Source organism: Pseudopodoces humilis, chromosome 1, assembly GCF_049639895.1.
Source record: "Pseudopodoces humilis isolate 2021_Gansu_Grassland_sample_001 chromosome 1, ASM4963989v1, whole genome shotgun sequence".
NCBI lineage: Eukaryota > Metazoa > Chordata > Aves > Passeriformes > Paridae > Pseudopodoces > Pseudopodoces humilis.
The window spans coordinates 8,264,755-8,285,675 of record NC_142200.1 but is presented as its reverse complement, the minus strand read 5'-3'; the positions used below and the strand labels follow the sequence as shown (position 1 = coordinate 8,285,675).

The following is a 20,921-nucleotide window of genomic DNA, read 5'->3' as shown; positions in this document are numbered from 1 at the left end:
ATGCAACATAAGCAGAACTGAAGTCAGTGAAAGATATAAACTCAAATGGATTGATGTGTCCTCCTTTAGATGGAACTACTCCAACAGGAAATGGGCTTTTAGGGCTCTGGGCTGGACTGATGGGCCAAGACCAATTGTATGAAGTTCAACAAGGCAAAGTGCCAGGTCCTGCACTTGGGTCACAACAGCACCATGCAGCACTGCAGGCTTGGGTTTGGAGGAGAGTGGCTGGAAAGATGTTGTTGGAAAAGGCCTTGGGGGTGCTGGTCAACAGTGGCTGAACATGAACCAGTGTTTGCTCAGGTTGCCAAGAAAGTCAATAGCATCTGGCTTGTATCAGCAATAGTGTGAGAGCACTGTCCCCCTGTACTCAACACTGGTGAGGCCACACCTCAACTCCTGTGTGTTCAGTTTTGGGCTCCTCATGACAAAAATGACATTGAGGTCCCCTGCAGTATGTTCAGAAAAGGACAACAGTGTTAGGGAAGGGGCTGGGGCACAGGTCTCATGAGGAACAGCTGAGGGAGCTCAGAGATTTTAGCCTGGAGAAAGGGAGGCTCAGAGGGACCTTCTTGTTCTGAAAGTGGGTTGTATCCAGGTGGGAGTCAGTCACTTTTTTCCAGGCAAAAAGCAACAGAACAAGAGGAAATGGCCTCAAGTTACACCAGGGGAGGTTCCGTTTGGACATCAGGAAAACTTTCCTTACTGGAAGTGTGGTTAAACATTGGAAAAGGGTGCCCAGAGAGGTGATGGTGTTCAAGCGCCGGACATGGCACCCAGTGCCATGGTCTGCTTGACAAGGTGGTGTCGCGTTATGGCTCGGGTTCAATGATCTTCGAGGTCTTTTCCAACCTTAACGATTCTATGAAACGCTTCCGATTTCCCCTTGCCTGTCTGGAAAATTTGGCATCAAAGGCATCAGATTTGGAAGCTGGCAGTATTATTTCAAGGAAAACAGACTAAGAGATTAGGAAATTGTGCTGCCTTGGGTTTCACTGATTTTCACCGGGGTTTGGCATCACGGTCTGTGTAGCTGCGTTTCAACTCCGGTCTCAGAGGGGAGCGTCCAGCACCGCTCGCCCTCCCCTGCCCCTCCCTTCAGTGCATGGCTGAGAGGAGCCCAGCGCCGCGCCCGGGCTGGACCCAGCGGACACCGGCACCGACTCCCGCCCGCGGCACCGAGCCGCCCTCACGGCGCGGCGCCGGCCACGGCACACGGGGAGCGCCGCCCCCGGGAGCCGGCGAGCCCACGTGCAAAGGCCTCTGGGAGTTGTGGTCCTCCCCGGTGGCCTCCGCCCGCCCGGCCCTCGCCTGGCGGGGCTCAGCCGGCCTCATGCCCTGGACTGGTCTCCCCGTGCCGTGTCGGGGCGCTTCTTCATCTGCCACGACCCCTCGGCATGGCGGGCCTTCTGTGTGGGAGGGATGGGTAGAAAAGGGCGCGGAACGAGTCCTGATAGAACTACAGCTCCCGGCGTGCGCTGCGCCACGGAGAACTCAGCGGGACGGGGGGGGGGTGGGTGAAGATGGCGGCTGCTAGACGGAGCTGGAGGGGAGGCTGAGGTGAGTTTGGGGCAACCGAGCAGTGCTCCCGGTACTTGTGCTCACCCTGACAGTCGCCTCCTCGTCGCGATCTCTCGCTTCTTTCCCCTTCTTCACGCTTGGGAACGCGCCAGAGGGGTGGGCGCCGAGGGAGTGGCGGGAGGCTGGGGCCGCCCGGCTGGCGCGAGCGAGGTCTCAGGGCATCGCCTGAGCCCGGAGCCGCCGTGGCAGCGGCTCGGGGTGTCCCTGTGGGCGCTGGGAGGAAGGAAAGGCTGGCGGGTTGGCTCTCCGCCTCCGGACGGGTCTGCTCGCCACTGGAGCTGTGGGGATAGCGAGGCTAAGGACAGCGAGCGGAACCCCCGCTTTTACCGGCTAGGGCTGTGGCTTTGGGAGTTCCCTCAGAAGGTTTTCCTCAAATGGACCTTAAGACAGCGAGATGTTAACCGAACACAATGCAAATTGACAGGAGGACGACGCTGTGAGCTTTCTTGGCTTCGTGTTTAAAGTTAATTGTGCATCACGGAGCTATGCTTTAGATAATTAAGGTGTGGGTTCACAAATCCTGTTACTGAAAACTGTATAGAACGTCTCTTTTTGGTTACATCTGGAACGGTATCCCGTGGTCCTTTGAGCTGAGATACAAGGAAGGAAAGATCTTGGGGTGGATTGGCTCTATGCTGTTGTAGGACTTGGGGGAAAGCCTATAACTTTTAACCATCGTTTTAGTTGCTATATCAAAACTCAGTTTGCTAGCCCATATGTTACACTGTGCAAAGCAACATCAGTGTTTGCTGTGCAAACTGAGTAAGCTAAACCCAGAGTTAACGGCCAAGGCTTTGGGATTTTATAGGTAGTTACTTCCTAAAGCATTTGTAATTAATTGTAAATAACTTGAAATATTTTCTCAAGTAGCTTCGGGACATCTTGCTTGAGGACTTGGTGTTATTGCTCTTACTCATATGCTAAAATTTCTTTGAGAAGTTGCTGGTTTGGAGTTGAAATCTTGATTGTAGTGCCCTGATAGGCCTAAAGGCTTATCCATCGGTTTTATTTAAGGCTTTTAATAACAATTTTTAAATAACAATATTTGCCTAAAAAAGGCTGCTAGAATGAGATTATTTTCTGATTCAGGATAAAATGTCACAAAAATGTAATGAAAATACAGTTTGTGATTAAACCACTGTTTTAAATATGCAAATATTTATGGTTTGGACAATACCTTCTCTCTACTTCTGATCCAAACTCATGCAGTAGAAAACAATGAACAAATTTTATATTGCCTGCAAGCTGAAGGAGGTATGAGAATACTCACCAGAGCTGGCAATTCAAGTATAATGGAAAGAGATTGCACTTCTAATTATAAAATCTAAATTATAAAGAGTATGGGTTAGAAACAGTTTTGGTTGATGTTTGTGACTTTTAGCTGCCCAGCCTACCTGTAAGGAAGCAATCCTTGTAAAGTTACCACACAGTTTTTAAAACTTAGTTTTTAAAAATGAAATCAAATCATGTTTTCTGTTAGTGCATTCTCTTGGGTAAGAGAGCAAGGCAGTCTCATTAATTCAGCTAGCTTCATACATGGCATTGCCTCTCTGCCAGAGAAAGGTAATTCAGATTAAAGTAAGGTACTTTCCCAGAATTACACTGTGGTATGTAAATCCATTTTATATTGCATTTTTTTTGTTCTGGGAATCCTAATTGGAGCTTAACTGTCTATATTTAGGATTGGACATGTGATTTATTAATCTTGCATTGCACTGGCCATTTGCCCACATTCAAAGCTAAAGGCATTGATTAATTTTTAATTTTAAGAGGAAATATGAATTGGGAACTACGTGATCTAAGAAGCAAATGTACAGTAGATTTTTAATTTTTCAGTTCATGCCTGTGTGGCTGTGAGGGGTGCTTAGGCCTCTGCTTTTATTTGGCTTAAGATGGAGGAATGAATAGGAGCCCAGCTAGCAATTTCATTTTGAAGACTCAAAATCAATTTAAACATTTATGGTGTTACATAATAACATAACAAAGGGCTTACTGGAAGAAAATACAAAACCTTCGGTATTACAACTTCTGTTTCTTTATCTGTAGCACAAGGTTATATAATTTTTTCCAGTTTAAGTATTTTAGAGAGGTCCATTGTTTTTAGAGCATACAGGAAAATGATCTCTGCTTTTCTGTTCAGCTATCAATGCCATTTTTGGAATCTTGTGATAATAAGAAATATTTGTGCTTATAAACTATCCTTTAATTTCAGATCCCAGTTAGTTAATGAAAAAAAAAGAAAAAGGTCAAGCTAACTGTATTTTTATCCTTGTTCTGATGAGCAATGGATTGGGTTTCCTAGCCAAATGGTGTAAAATCTCGAAACAAAAGTGGAAGTCTTTCTTCAGAAGAACAACTTTTATGTTTCATGCAATTGTTCATCTGTCTTTTAAGGTACATTCACTGTCTTTCCACTTTGATTATAATTATGTTTAGAACTATTGTTTTATCCTTAGGAAAAACACAGTAACTTTTAGTCCTCCACAGAAAAGTAGATATTATTTTGTTTACCTTTTTAATATCCAGGAGTCAGTTGCTTTAATGAAGAAACCTTTGTGTAGTACTAACATCCGTAAGTTGCATCTGATGAGCTGTCAAATGTCACAAATTGACATGGAATATGTTAAACAGTGTTAGACTAGGAAACCAGATAGTATCACATGATTTTCCATACCTCTCTTTTAATGAGCTAAGTTCTACTTCATTGGATTTGGGGGGGGTGGGGGGTGGGGAGGAGGTTTCCCTCTTTTGTTATGTAGAATTTTAGCTTAGTGACAAATAGCTGAGCAGATTCATAGTGGGAAGCTTCTTGGTTTCGTTCAGTTCTGTTCTGCGGTAACAGGTGACAGCATCTGTGGATTAAACTTTGTCCTAGGACAAGTGAGACAATGATTGAAGACTTTATGGAGAGGAAATAGTGTGGTCTGCTCTGCGTGTAGAGGCCAAGCCATCTCCATATGGAATTTTTGGTCCTGTTATAGATCATAAAATGACTGTAAAACCCAGTGAATTATTTAAAAACAGTTATTTTCTATATGTCTTAGTTGATTATACAACTTTTCTAGTAATTCCTGCAGAAAACTCTTTAAAAAAAATCTTCTAAAAGTGAGTTGACTTTGCTGACAACAACAGTGGTTATGTTTTAGGAAAATGTATTGAATTCCTGATTGCCAGAGATGGTCAGTAAAACACTCTTGAGTCTCTGGCACTTGACTCCCTAAAACTCTCACCAGGCTCTCTGCCTCTGCATTTTTATTTTCTTATATGTCAGTAAATCTGTTTTCTGCAATGTTTCAGCTAGGTCCATAACTACATTCTGAGCCAGAGACTTTGCTTTTCCATGTGTCTGTTGGACATGATGATCCACAGCACATTTCCTTTTATAAAATTAGGCTGCTTCTCATGCTGCCCTTGGAGAGGGACATACAGCTTTCTAATAGATGGGATGTTTTAAATAACTTACTTTGAAGTACTATTTTTAATGCCAGTTGTTGTCAGCAAGTTGGAACCTTTGATTGAAATGCATAGATGTGAATAAAGTTTATTTTTAGCAACTATAAGTGTTGCTTTAATATGTGGTCATTGAAACATATGCTGACCAAATGAAGTGTTTATTCGCATATTATCCATCTGTGGAATTACAAATTTTTGGTGTATGTATACATGCAATTATTAGCTAAATATTTTTTATTTAAAATTTTATTTTATTTTTGAAGACAGCAACACTCAGTGTCTTTAACTGAGATTTTTGTTCTTATTTGTAGAAAGGTACATTTGTGGAGAGTTTGCATTTGGCTATTAGTAAAACCCAAATGCACTGCTTTAATACAGAAAAATCTTCAAATTATTTGCATTTTAGTGCTAATTAACTGAACATTAGATTTGGCTACTTTTATGTCCAAAATACATTGTTGTAACTTCAGATGAGTCCATTTTATGAATATGTTTAATTGCATCAAAAATCCTTCGAGCAGCTATTGTGTATTGGAGGTTGCACTCTGATGTAAAATCTGCCTTTTTTGATACTGGGAGAAAAATGCCCTAGAAAGTGCTACACAGGTTTTTCAGTTGTTTTTCATAGTGTTGAACAGAAACGTCTTTCAGGAAAGTGCAGTGGTTTACATCTGAAGTAGAAACATCGTGTGAGACTGTGCAGAATTTCGCATCCCAAACGGTGGCACTTGGGAAGGTCACAATACACGACAGAAAAATGTTTACTCCAGCGTCAAAGGCAAGAACAGAATAACTGCATTTCAGGAGCTGGTGAAATCTACATCTAGTCTGGTCAGCTAAGAGATATCTGGATTTTTGTGGTAACAGCCCCTTTGGTATTGAAGAATGTGACTTTGGCTCATTCTGCATAAGTAACTGAGCATATTTGCATGGAAATTATCTAAAGCTATAGTCTTGACTTTGTTTATTTGTTTTCTTCATAGTTTCTTATGTGTTTGCAAAATTGAAGACAGATCCCTGATTAACAATGCCTGCCAGTAAGTATTCTTCTCTTAAGAAAATTAAGGCAATATTTAGGGGTGTTTACTGTTATTTTTTGGGGGGTTTAAAAATTTAAAAAAAAAAAAAAAAAGGAAAGAAACCAACATTATACTTGCTGTCATTTTTAAGAATTTTAAGATGCCAATAGTGTCTGGTCTCTGCCTTTGTAAATCTCCATATATTTTTCAAATAATAATATGGGCTCTGCATTTGCCTTTTTTATTACAATTTGACAGTATAAAATTGGATTTTGTGGTTTAGACTATGTTCTGAAATACTCGTATTCAAAAATAAAAAATATATTTTTGATATAAAAAGCTATATTTTGATATAGCTAAAATCCTATCTTTGGAAAATTACAACTAGTGTTTATAGAAGATAGGATCACTATTGAGGATAAAAAGTGATAAGACTTAAAATTTTTGACATTCAATGTTAAGTAAGATTTTTGAGGCAATTATTTCTGAGAATGAAATTATTTACCTTCAAGAGTAGCAAGTTTTTCTAACACAAGGGATCAATTTATAAAATGTGTTATGAAAGTATAAATGTAACTATTCCTTTAATTATTTTTTCTATTTAGAAATCATTCTGCATGATCTCTAGTAAGATTGCTAACACCAGCCTTTGGATAAAGCAATCTGCTTTATCCAAAAATAAAGAAGTATTCATAAAGTACAGTACCAGTTATACTTAGTGCATTATAATTATATAGGTTTGTAGTAAATTTCATGCATGCTTAATTTCATGAGGAAGTCTTTGAGCATTTGTTGTTTGCTGTGATTCATAATAAGCTCTGACTGTAAGCTCTGACTCTGCCTTACAGTAGTTCTGTGTTGTGTTGTCTCAATGCCTGTCATGTAAAATACCTTACTGAAAGATATGTCACACCTGTCATGTGAAGGAGTGTGGGGACTTTTTTTAACAAATTAAACTGGAAAAGTAATTTTTTTTTCCTTTTAAACCAGATGTGCTTATGTTTGGGGTCCTTAATACCAATGCATGTAGAGTTTGCATTACTGCAGTCAGGTGGGAGTTAAAGGAGATGAGAAGAACTGATTGCAGTGTTTATCTGCAGCGAGACACTCAGAACTACACAGCCATTTATTTATCTTTGCCTGTATTAATGAGTGTAAGTGTATGGGTGAAGGGAAGGGAACCTAACAGATGTGTGTATTGCAATTCCTGTGAAATAACAGTATTTTCTTAATATTTTACTTCCAAAAGTTATGACAGTGAAGAAGTAGAATGGAATTTTAAGGCAGGCAAGCATCTTTTTCTGGTTAATCAATAGAAGTAGAGCCTTCAGGAGTTCAAGGATACATGTGGAAAGGAAATCTGCCTGCTAATTTAGCCTTCTGTAAAGGTTGCATTGGATTCTTTTCAGAGCATATAGATGAAACAGGCTGCTGCTACAGTGTTACTTTGAAATCTTAAAGTATTTGTCCTAGAAATCTGAAAATCTTAATTGTTTCCAAAGGCTGTGGAGGTTTGTGTGGTTTTTTTAATTTTATTTTCACATGGAGTTCTCTCATACTACTTGTCAAGAAGTGCATTGACCATCTTTAGGAATAAAACTTAGAAAAGGCTGTTACAAGAAGATATTTTCCTAAAGTATTTTCTGTTATGTTGCAATGAGTTCTTTACAAATGAAGTAGAAAAATAATATCTAGTTAACAGGAAATTGTATGGGTCTAAAGGCAGTGTTCTGGAATATCATGAGCAGTCCAGATAACTGGTATTACATAAAGACTGAGTAAGAGCTTATTTGGTCCTTCTGGGGACTTCAGCTGTTCCTGGTGACACTTTAGAAGTTGGTATTGATATTACTGTGCATGAAACATTCACAGGGCAAGATGCTTTTTAACTCCTTCAGTATTAACTGGAAAAATAGGCACAAGGCAGAACTGGGCTGTGTTACTGAGAGGGGGAGAGATGAGCAAAGGTCATCTTAAATTAATTAAAATTAGCCAGAGGTGATGGATGCTCTTCTCATTGAACCTCAGCTCAGCCATGGCTGCTGGGCTGTGCATAAGTTGTTCATTGCATATTGGGATTATCACATTTTCTATTGATGTTTCTGCTTAGCTACCCCACTTACGAATGTGGGGATTTAGTGCTACAATGAGTCCTAAAATATGTTAAGAATTTGGTCTCAATGCAGTTGTCATAGCCCAAATAGAAGATTTTCAGTCTGCTCTCTTAATCTTGGGATCTAAAAGTTCCTGGCTTTGACCAGCCATGACATGACATTTGTATTGATATCTGTAGTGGAGGTGTGATGCTCTGTCATTGCTGTGACACTTGGATCAACCTTTGCAATGTGTAACTTCTCCCTGTAATTTTTATGTTTAGCTTTATGTTATGGGTTTGTCTTGTGCACGTGACACGAGCGTTGATGTGAGTGGTTACAGACATGGATGGTGTCTTCAGCTGAAGTTGAAATGCAAATTCTGAAATGTTGAGAAAGCAAATGTTTTCTTATTTCTGTTAGAGTACAGTAGAAGTAGGTTTGAACTACACATTTTATTAATTGTCTAAGATGTGCTTTATTACAAAGAAACTGTAGAGTAAAAGATTAAATAGTGTTATTATTTAAAAGCACACCCAAAGAACTTATGACTAGAAAGCCTCTGCAGTACAGGCAGTATGTGTTTCACGCTTGCCTCATGTGTTCTCAATTTTCCTGTTGAATAATTTGTGCAGATAATTTTATTTAGCATACTTCTGTTATGGAACATGCGTGGTTTTGGTAGGTTTTTTGTTGGCTGCATTCAAATTGAAATGTTATAAATGCTTCTGCTAAGGAGAAAAAGCTATAGCTAAGTCATACCAAAATATTTGTTGAAGATTGTCTTCTTTTTGAACATTATGTTCTGGATATTCACACTTAATCCGATGTTTGAAACACAGCTTGGTAGATAGTGGTATTTTTCTTTTCTAGAAGCAGCTAACCTACTTTCTGGGGATGAATTCCCTGACATCAATTAAATGTTTAACTTAAAGGCAGCTTTTATATTAAAATGAAATCGCTTGGACTAGAAGAATTATATGTGGCACAGGTGAGAGCACCTGTTGACTATAAAAATACATTTTACCTGTAGTAGCTCTGTCTGTGACTTTTTAAAACTTTTTCTTAGCTTATTCTTTTCTCCTTTGGCTTACGCCATTAACATAATTATATCTTTGGTTTTCAAGGTTTTGTTAATAATAATTCTTAGTTAAATTGTTTTTAGCTGCTGATTAGCAGGTCCTTATGACTAACTGTAACATCTAAATTAAGAGAACAAATAAGTAAAAATTAGGATTTTTCCAAATGTAATTTTCCCACTTTCTTCCTTTGAATTATGGCTGTGAAATTTAGTAATATGAACACCTCCCACACTCTTCTGTCAAATATTTGCCAGTTGGAAAGGGACCGTTCTGATTTAAGAGGTACATATATTGGTTATGTGGAAAATAGTCCATGATTTATCCTGTTCTTCGTTGCAGTGAAGAGGCAGTTTTGGTGACTTCAGGATGGCTCCAAGCATGCTCATTAAACTACACAACATTTTGTTTCCTCAGCCTCCCAAACTGTGTGACTTTTTGCCACTTGTCTGTGCAGAGGCTGCTCCTCTGACCACAGGTGGAGCGTGCTGGTGGCTTCCCTGCTTTGTGCAAGGTGAAAACAAGCAGAAGATGGAACAACTGAGTAGTGCTTGTTAATTTCTGTATTCATGCATGCTACAGCTTTCCTTGTGTTATTTCATAGTCTTTAAAGAAATAAATTACCTACCCCCCCCAACCCAAAAATACCCATCAAACTTTTAAAATTATAATTTTCTATGTGAATAGAGCTTTCTTGCCAAGTGTAGGAAGGAAAACAGCACTTGAAATGGAATTTGAAATGAGTGAATTCTTTACTGGCATTTCACATTTTTAACACATTTTAAGAGGCAGATAACTTCCTCATTTTGGTTTCTCCCCTCCCAACAATTTTGGAAAATCCATTTATTTGAGTTTTATGATTCTAGTTTTTATTATATCTATATAATAAGTAAGTGTTAACAAGATTGGTAATGGGAAGGGAAGATTTATCTCCCTGTGAAATAAAGTTCTGAAATATCAGTGGCTGGAGATGTGTTCCTAAATGTGTCTATATAAATATTTCAAGGACTAGGCTTTCTAATGTTTTTAGTGAAAATCAAACCATAGTTCTTACTAATTACTGTCTCCACTCTTTCCATCCATAAAAGCATACTTTTTTCCTCCTCTGGAATATGTTTCTCATGCAGCCTTCACACTTTACAATGGGACCAGCTACTTAATAAAGCATTTTTTGTAATTGCTTAGTTTATTTTATGGGGGGAGAAACCCTCTTCATTTTATGACAGCATTGTTGACTACTTAAACCAGTGTTAAATAGGTTATATTTCTGTAACATTTTCATATTTCAGCTATTACAGAAGAATTACATCAGAGGTGTCTGAAATTATTGTTTGCTGCTTGGTTCTTGATCTTAGGATGAGAAACATCAGAAGTCCTCTATCATGTCCTTTTCAGCTACTAAGGGACCATGGGAACTTGGAAAACAGCTGCCAGGGGAAGGTTGTGGTTTGGCGTTCCTTCAGCAGTTTGCCACTTGCTGGGACAAGGCCAGAAAAGGAAAATAACTGTATTTCAGAATGTCTGTAACTATTATAATACTGTGATCACAGAATATATAATGGATTCTTTGCATAATATGAAAGAAATGTTTTTAATGTGAAAACAGACACAGGTAATTTTCAGCTAATTTTTAGGTAACTGTATTTTCTACATTGACAAAGTAGTGACTTCTCCAAATGGATCCTTAATTAAGCTAAGAAAAGAAACAAAACAGGAACTTGCAGCTGGAAAACTCTTTGTACATCTGTTTATTTAACTCATGGTACCTTAAGAGACTGTGTGCCATCAAATTGGTACTTCCATATTTATTGATGAATGTGCATAGATTTCTTTAAGACTTGTTAATTTGGAACAAGTGTTCCTTTTGTTGTTTTCTGTTAGCTGTCATTTCTATGTACACATCATCCTAGCCCCATTTGGGAAAGTTAGTGTTAAGGAGCAGTTTCATAGAGAGTCAAAACCACTCGTATTAAGATAAGACATGATGAGTGATTATCATCATTCATCCTTACATTTTTCCCATTTGTTCTGGAACACACTTCAATATAGCCAAGAAACAAACAATTGTGTTTCATCCGTTCCTTGTTAAAACCTGTAGAATTTATTTTTTCAGTTGTTGTTACTTATGTATGCACAGGCTGGGCATCTAACATGAAAAATCAAATGCTTTGGATAAGAACTTCATTCTTTGATGTGCCCATCAAAGCCTTTGTGTGCTTTTAAACTGTATGTGGACGTTTCCCCAAATATTAAAATGTAGCTTAGTTAATTTTTTGGGCTTTATTAAAATACGGCTGTCATTGTTATTTACAGAAATCGCTTTGCACCTATCAGTCGATTAATCTTCATGTGCAGCCTTGTTTGCTATTGATTTCTGAATCATGGGACGAAAGGGTAAGAAGGCTCATGCTGATTGTGCATGCAAGTGTCCTATTTTTTTTGTGCATGACAACAAAGCAAAATTGATTTTGGGGAGCGGGGGTAAGATTTCCATTATGTGATTAAATGCATGTCTCTGGAAAAGCCAGGGCGAACTCCTTTTAAAAGTATTTTGGCTTCCCCTTTCCTTGATACATGGATTTCCTTCCCACCATTGCCCACTATGAACCTCAGTGGCTCTCTAGGTAATCACAGGTTCCTTGTGGATTGCTGAAGATGAAAGTTAGCTGTGTACATGACTCTTGGTTTTTGGAGAATGCTGTTTTGTTTCTAGAAGGTTACATAATTCAAGATTAATTCATGCAGGAATTAGACAGAAGTTAATAAAAGGTGGGTTAGGTAGATGAATGGAGCTCTTCCAAGTCAGCCAAGAGTTCAGGAAGCATTTGGACAGTGCTCTCAGGCACACGGTGTGATTCTTGGGGCTGTCCTGCACAGGGCTAGGAGTTGGATTTGATGATCTTTGTTGCATCCCTTTGTAGTCAGAATATTCTACAAGTCTATGAATCTTCATCTAACAAGTTACAGACCCCAAGACTTCAAAATTAGTTGTCACTGTATGACTCATGTCCAGCTGGAGATCTGTTAAAGGTCTCAGTCCTTTCATTTTTCAAGAACAGCCCAGTAGTGATTCTGAATTGTACTTGGACCTGTTACAGTATTTTGTTGATAGCAGTCTGTACTTTGGCTGGAAATGGACACCCTAAGTCTTTAATTGTGGTTTGAAAAGGCTTACTCATTCCTCAGTAAGAGAATGAGTAAGGAATTCCAGTCTAGCACTTAGGTATATAATTATGCTAAATCAGTGCTCCTTCCTGATACTTTTGTAAAGCTGTTAATAGGTAAGGAAATCGGTGAAGATAAAGCTTCATGGATATTTTGCACCAACAAATACCCAATCATTCATGCTATTAAAACAAATTTTCCTGTATTCATTAAACTAGAATGTAACTGTGTAATGATTAGGAAGGGACTTTAGGATGATGGTACCTTACTTACGAACTTTATATGTAATGAAATATGAATAGTTATAATTGATCTGTCTGACATGATTGAACTAGCAGTGTTCTCTTGTAATAAATGCAGTACAAGCTGTTTTCAAGACTTTCTAAGTGCTTGTGGTTTTTTTATTAAATGAGTTTGTGATTTGTTATTGACATTGGTTTAGACATGAGCTTGAAGTTCCTCAGAACTGACAAAACCTAATTTTTGCAAATTGAATCTGATGTTGGAATTGCAGTGTGGTTAGAAGTTATGTTTGTGGGCAAGAACTGCTGAATTGCTGCAGAAATCACTGAGCCTGTGTGCCCACAGATGTCCTGTCTGGTTTCTGCAGAAAGTTGAGACACTCAAGATTTACTGGTTAACAAGATGTATTTATAAACCTACTTTTTTGTGTATAAATATGAAGCTGTCCTTCTCCTGCACTGGCCATCTTGTAGACTGGTTCAGTTTGGTAGGAAACAGAAGGTGTGGTAGAAAAGGGATGTACGCAGTCTTTAGGTACTGAAGGTGCAAATCCAGGAGAGCAAATCTACTGTGTCTGTGTTCCTCAATAACTCATTCGGCTTTACAGGAGGGGAGAAAATGCTTTTTCATTAGCTGGGATATATGGTTCTAGATAGGGATATGTTGTAACCTTATATCCCTCTGTTTGGGAGAAGAGCTAGTTTTCAGTTCTTGGGGGGAAACCAGAATTCAAGATGAAGTGCTCTTTAGGATAGAATGCAAAAGATAACAACCGTGAGGGTATTTCATAATTCATATTGACTTAGAAGGAGGGATTTTTTTTTTCGGTGAAACTTACGTCTTTCATGTCTATGTTTAAAACTTCGAATAATTGAAAAGTTGTTGCATGGATTTCTGTTTGCTAGTTTGTTCAAAAACTGCTCTTCTGTGAGGGCAGGATGAGCTAGGTAAAACTGCAGAGACAGGAAAACATGTAAAATGGAGTGTATTGGCAGCTCCAAAGACCTATTCTTGATAATATTCCCTATTCTTTTAATGTTCTTTTTCTTGTTCTTTTAATGGAAACATGTATGTTTCCATGTCCAAATGGCAATATCTCATTTTGTAAATGCTTTCCAGGAAAATCAAAACAGCTAGGAATAGACACAAGCAGTGCCTTGAATTGAAGATCAGTGATAGTTAAAGAAGAATTTGAATTCTAAAACCTTATTATCCTCTATGACTCTGCTTTTCAAAGTAACATTACAATATTTTTGTGTAGCATTTTGTTTTTCATTAATGTCAGTACAGTTTAAACCCTTTCATTACTGAACAGGAGCAGATGCTTTGTCATGTTTAGAGCTCTGTGTATGTGCTTCAGAAGAATTGTAGTACTCTGTTTGCTCAGCATAAATAGCACAGTATGGTTCTAGATTCAAAGAAACACTTTCATCTACTGTTATGTAACTTTCTCTGTACACAGTATATTTCTGCAGGAAATAAACTGTATGCAATGTGGTGTTGGACTGCTTGTGAATAGAACATTTTTAATTAGGAAATGTTTTTCAAAATCTGTGCAAATGTATTGAAGCCTGTAGCTGGCTTTCCTCAGATGAAGGTAAAACTTGTTTTTGAAGCTTTGGCCGTGCTTATGTTGGTAATTAGGATGTTTTAATCGAAGAAAGGAGCTATAGAGCAACATTCTCTTACATGTCCTGTAAGCAGGTCAGTGATTTATGCTGAGCTAGTTAAAATCTAGTTTCCTGAGCTAACTTACCCTCTCCGTTAGCTTTGACGGTTCCAGAGAGAAGGCCTGTGAACCTTTGCTTCCTCATCATCAGGACTTTTAATCATGGCATATATGCCTTTTTTCACTCAAAAAACCTTCTCATGCCTTGTTTCTCAAGTGACAATGTGGTACCTACTGCCCTGGTCTGTTTCAGCCCCATGTGTCTGGGCAGTGTGAACTGCAAGGAGCCACTGGGCCTCTCAGCCTACCTACTGCAGTCATAGGATACCTGTGATGAAGAGGTCATGCAATGGTTCTGAGCATCCTTTTTTCTAAGGAAAAAGATGGATAGCAGCATAAGATTCTGGGAGTACCGCTGCAGCTGTGTTCTTTCCCTGGGCATTGGATTAAGAAAGGAAACTGCATCAACTTAAGAAAATGGAAAAAATAGCAATCGTCAGAAAAATTCTTCATGTGGCTTTACATTCAGGTCTTTCAGTGCACAAAGTTTCAGGTGCTTTCCCTCTAAGACTTGAAACCCTGGGCACTTGCTGACCAGTTATTCATTGGTTTGAAGTGGGCTTGTTGTCTGTAGGGCCAGTGATAGTTTACCAGTGCTATCCTTATAGCTCTCATCAAATAATAAAGATCTTAATAAAGATCTTAATAAAATAAAAAATCTTAATAAAATTCTAAAAGTAGAGAGTGTTTGACACTTTTCCATCAGTTTCTTGGTGTAGGGAAGCAACAGCTTCCAAAGCAGAAGAGGCTATTATGTAATGCAGATTTCAGTTGACCAAGAAGATAAAACTTTAGACATCTTGACAGGTTTCCCATGTGTTAGGAGCCATTCCAGTTTCTTTTGTGATGCTGACCCTGAAATTAAAACATCTGAAAAGCAGAACTGTTCATGATTAAGTGGCTGAGATGCCAAGTAATCCCTATATGCTACTGCCCTAAATTGGGAACTTAAAGGTTCCATGAATTATAACTTTTAGAGCTGTATCCAGACTTGCACTCTTGTCCAGATTCCTGTTGATGCGCCTCTCATGCTCAGGTATACAAAGAGGTGTTCATCTAAAGTAACTTAATCCGCATGAGTTCCTGTAGCAAAACAGAAGTGAGCAGCGAGTGTTAAAGCAACAAAATAACTGTTTTCTTTGCTGGGAAAAGAGGGTTGTGTCTAGGAGTATGAGGAAATGCGATGGAATGAGAAATGTGAACATCTAGATTAGAAATTTTGAAACTAAAACTGGTCATGGGCTGAGTTACACAAAGAAAGTCCCTGTCAGCAGTCTGCTGTGCTGCCTGGGGTTGGGACTGGGAAGAAAAAGTACGGCCTATGCTCAAGCATCTGGGAGGGATTCTGTAGCCTGGATTTAGTCACCAAAGTACTGAGACTTTGAGACAAGTATATGTATTTTTACCAATAGTTTGCCAACCTGCTGATCAGAAGTATAGTTTGAAGGCTCCAGAGGCAGACAGTGACCCTTTTGGAATAATTTTGCCTCTGGCCACCCAGGAAATAGGCTGTCGCTGCTTGGCCTGTTGCCATTCAACCATGCATCTTTCCTCTCCTACAGTGTCCATCTCAATCCACAGCTGCACCAACCTCTTCTGGTCTTCTGTGTTAGCAGGAACAGGGTGGTAGGAAAGGTGCAGGTGTTGCTGCCCCTCTTCTCAGTGGAGTGTTAAGAAAATTAGGTGGCTTGACCTTTGAACACACTGGACATTTACAGTACTCTTCTGTCATCTGCATCTGTCTTCTGCACAAATTCTGGGAATTGTTCAAGGATGCAGCATTCTGAAAGTGGCTCATCTGGGTAAGAATGAGGATTGTCTGGAACTCAGAGGCTACTTATATGCCAGGATCATCACTGTGCTGGGGATTTTCCATTCTCTGGTGCCCATGGGTGTTGGGAGGAGCCAAGCATTTGGACAAGCAGAGATATGTGTGTTAAGTTGCAGGAGTAGAACAAGGTTGCTGTGATAATACTTATGCTTCTTTACTTCTTTTATTCAGAATTAAGTAGTAGGTAAAGAATGTCCTCTTGGCTTAGTGTGTTAGTGAATGTGCACAGTGGGTGTTTTGTTAGTGTTAGGAGTCCGCTCCATGCTCTGCTCTTTCCCTGGTTGGAGGAATAATAGCAGTTCATGTGCTTCAGAGAACACACAAAGCACTATGAGCCTCTCTTTTGCTCTCTCTTTTAGTCCAGTAGTTTATTTACATCACATTTTCCACTGATTTATGAAACACCTTGTTATGAAATCAGTATTTGTTTAGAAATAAGGGTACAATAAAACAAAATCTCTGTGGGTTTTTTTCTGTCAGTTGGATTTGTCACCTAGAACTTATTTCCCAATTGCAAGCCAAATACTGAAAGCAGGAATGAAAATTGGAATTTGCCTGTTCATTTTTTTCCCTGAACAGATTTTCAGTGCCAGCTGATGAAGAGGGGTCAGAGGGATTTATGTAAATGTGTCTTTCAAGTCTCCTAAAGTCCCTTTCTTGTATTGCTTCAGTGATAATAGTCAGAGAAGTAAATGACATTGACCAGCTTAATGGGAATATAAGTAAGGACGGGAAATAAGAAGCAAAACTCATGTCATAGAGCTTCTTCCACTGGAACCAGATTAGTTTTAGATAATTTTAATGCTGTATTAAAAATAGAGAGTGACAGTACTATCTCAAAGCAGGAAAGGAGGAGGAGGTGTTGAGGAGAACAGAAATGAGCAAGTAAAGCAAAGTTACTATGTGAAACCAACAAAGGTGTGAGAAAGGAAAGACAGTATGGAAACACTGACAGTGGTGGAACTTAAGGAACGCAACTGGAGAACCTAATGTAATGGAAAACTTTCTTACAATGAATTTGAAGTCTTTAAAACATAGTCCCAAAGATACTATCTTCCCAGGGGATTTGTTCTAAATGCTACTGGCTCTGAAAAGAATACTTCATTGACAAAGCTTTGTGGTGAGCATTATTTGACTAGTTTGGGGCTTTTTCATACTTCTTGTTAGTAACTTCACATGCATTGTCATTTCTTGCTTTCACAAAAAGTTTATATTCAAATTATTTTTACATGCTTTCACCATAGCTAAATGTGCATCTCTCCATGCTGATTCTAGCATGCAATGCTGCGGGTTTAAAGAGTGGCTGGAAAGCTGGCAGGAAGGGATGTGGGGCTGTTGGTCAGCAGTGGCTGAACATGAGCCAGTGTGTGCCCAGGTGGCCAAGAAGGTCAATGGTACCAATGGTCTTTATCAGCAACAGCATCACCAGCAGGACCAGGGCGCTCACTCTCCCCCTGTACTCAGCACTGGTGATGCCACACCTCGAATCCTGTGCTCAGTTCTGGGCTGCCAAGAAAGACATTAAGGGTCTGGAACATGTTCAGAGGACAACAGAGCTGGTAAATGGTCTGGAGCACAAGTCTGAGGAGCAGCTGAGGGAGCTGGGGGTGCTCAGCCTGGAGAAAAGGAGGCTGGGGGGAATCTTATCACTCTCTACAACTGCCTGAAAGGAGGTTGTACTCAGATGAGGGTCAGCCTCTTCTCCCAGGTAGCAAGAGAGAGGACAAGAGGAAATGGCCTCAAGTTGTGCCATGGGAAGTTTAGGTTGGATATTAAGAAAGTAATCTTCACAGAAAAGGTGGTTAGGCAGTGGGATGGGCTGCCCAGGGGAGTGGTGGAGTCACCATCCCTGGAAGTGCTCAAAAACCATGTGGATATGGCACTTCAGGATGTGGTTTAATGGTGAACATGGTGTTGGTGCTGGGTTGATGATTGAATTTCATAATCTTAGAGGTCTCTTTCAACCTTAATGATTATATGATTCTAGTTTAGAAGAACTCTTCTTGAAGTCATATCACAGCAAAATTAACTCTTTAGATTACTGTGAGAAATTCTAAGGATAAAGCTGTCCTTTTGTTTCGAAAGCCGTTTCCATTTGTTTCAAGTAAACTGAGCACTGAAAGATTTTTTAAAATAAATTTCAAATTGTCAAACCTAGGTATGGATGGAATTTTCCCTGTTAGGTGTTACTGAGGGTTTGCTGTTGTGGGGGTCAGAAGTTCACATCACAAGATGAATATCCTGTTCTCAAAACAAAAATTTCATGTGCATGAAATGTTGGACATTTTCTTCAGTGCATTTCAGTGGAGAGAGGCTAGAATCCAGGCACTTAGAAGTCAGCTAGCATTTGGTTGAGGGAAGGAGAGGCTCATCTGGGGGATGGGACTTCATCCTGTGTAAATGATGAGTCCACTGTGCCCTCTGGGAGTGCATTCCAGGGACATCACAATGGCTGATCCGCGCGTCCTTACAGCAGTTGCTCTTTTTATAGCAGGTTGAAGAATATTTTTAATTAACTCCCTTATATGGCTGGAATAATTTCCTTGTTATAAAATGTCTGATCTCTTTTTCTTAGTGGAATGCAAATGCCCTTGAAAGTCATTTTCGTTCTGAATTAAATGCATCAACTGATATTAACAGTTCAGAAATAACCAGGTATAGTAAGTGGTTATGGTTAAAGTGTTATTTTATACACTTTTGTCAGGATATTTGAAATACATTTATTTTATTTATATCTCTCATCTCAGATACAGAAAAATAAGTAAAATGAAAGTTAGATGTAATACAGTCAAATTTTTAGTTATATTTAAGTACATTGAGCAACCAAATGTAATTTTAATGTTGCTCTGTTTCTTGATATTAGCAAAACATGCATTTTTCTGTAGATTGGAACTTCTATGTTATTACACATTTTTTGATAGAATAAGATTTTTTTAAAAACTGCTTGGACGACTGCAAATATACTTAGGGATGACCAGATCCAAGTTTGGGACATAATAAAAATACTCAGTGAGTGAACATGAAATCTTGCTTCAGTTTACTAATGCTCTGTAAGCAGTTGACAGCAATATTAGACAACATGACAAAACTTTGGAAGAAATTCCAGCTTTAGATGAAACAAATTATTTATTTTACTAAGTTTTGATAAAGAAGAAAATGTGTCAGTTTTAAACTCCATTGGCAGAACTTAGTCTTTCATGTTTAAACCCACCTTGAAGCTTTTGTTTTTCTGTAATTTTGTATGAATAAGATACAGCACAAATATTCAGACACACTATTTTGAAATACTGCCTTATTGTAATGCAAATTTTCTGATTTACAACGTAGGGTTTCCTGTAGTAAACTATGTGGGGACTGTTTCTGTGCAGCTCAGTGTTTTCTATGAGTTTATTAGCACTAATCTCTTAAGTCTTGAATTTTTATATAGTGGAAATAATTAGCTATGTTTTTACTAAAAACAGTACTTATGATTTCCAGGGTTTATAAAAATGTCTCTATGAAAATCCTGTATTTCTTTATCCCAAGTGGATGTAATGTAGAAAACGAAAAAATAAAATGCTGGGAATTTATGGGAAGCTTGAAAGTAACTTCAGAATTGCTTAACTGAAATTTGATTTTCTACCTAATGTATCACAATCATGTCAGTGATTTAAATTCTGTAATCCTTGCTCCCTAAACTAGGAAGTATTATTAGAGATAATGTTAATTTCATTAATTTTAGATTGTTTCTTTAATGATAGATGTAAACCTTTCTGTTTAAAAAAGTTTTTTTGGTCAGTCTGCCTTAAATATATTTCTTTCTGTCTGTTGTCCAGGAAGACCAAGTGAGTAGGTTTTGCTAAAATATTTATCACTCTACCAGTGGTATGTGGCAGCTGTCTGAGGATAGTTTTTCCTGAAACTATATGGATTTTTTACTTCTGGTCAGAGAAATAATGAACTGTGTGTTCCAGGCAAGTTGAAGTAATGAAACTGTCTGTGCAGTTTCATTGGAGGAGCTGTGAATCACACATTGACAATATAGCTTTTATTCTTTTCTCTTTTCTTGTGCCTGGCCTTGTTAACAGAATTTGATACTGAAGTTTTTCACGTGTTTGGTGGCTTTATGCAGATGTCACTGAGCTGATCAGATAAGCTTACAGTGTTGCAGAGCCCTCGCGGGAAGTAACCGCAGCTATGCCACTGTGAGAGAGCAAATTTCTGGGAAAGGAGACAGTTCCCCGAGAGTGAATTCATATCCAGAATGAGGCAGTATGTGCAAGTTCCAACTGTTGAGCAAGAAAAAGCCTATGATTATAATTCTGCTTTTGAACCGAGGCCGTGTATGTGTTTGGGTAGGTGAAATTACCATTTTCTGATGGTGGGGGCTGTGTCTTGCTGCTGTTGTGTAGAATAAATATAGGTAAAAAGAAGTACCCCTGCAACTGGTAAATGTGTACAGTTATAACATGTAAAATGCAGATTATAGGACTTCTTTAGTAAAAGAATGTGCATGTTTGAGCTTTATAAAAATTCCACCATTGGAGAAACAAACAATATTTTTTAAACCTTCTATTTTAACTATCATGTTGCAGTGTGGAATTCTTTGTAGATACTGCTTTAAGCTTTATATTTACTTGCATAAAATGATGCAAAGATGTGTGCAAAGGGAAGGCCATTAAAATGCAAATTTTGTCTGAAACTAAAAAGGAATTGTCATAGGATTTTTCTTTAATAAATGTGCATAAA

The 20,921-nt window shown here is 38.7% G+C and overlaps 1 protein-coding gene across 6 annotated transcripts in view; it reads left to right on the top strand.

Annotated features, from left to right (window-relative positions):
* Positions 1-1,512: 1,512 nt before the first annotated feature.
* The window catches only part of EFR3A (EFR3 homolog A), a 76,145-nt gene continuing 56,736 nt past the window's right edge, over positions 1,513-20,921 (top strand). For 3 of the 6 annotated variants that reach the window (XM_014256993.2, XM_088058932.1, XM_014256986.2), the window contains exons 1-3: positions 1,513-1,560; positions 6,018-6,071; positions 11,539-11,619. In XM_014256993.2, the coding sequence (XP_014112468.1) occupies positions 11,607-11,619 (13 nt within the window). In that variant the 5' untranslated portion in view covers positions 1,513-1,560; positions 6,018-6,071; positions 11,539-11,606. Of the gene's footprint in view, positions 1,561-5,768; positions 5,895-6,017; positions 6,072-11,538; positions 11,620-20,921 lie in introns of those variants that run through there. The other 3 variants (XM_088058919.1, XM_088058926.1, XM_088058939.1) reach the window with 3 other exon arrangements.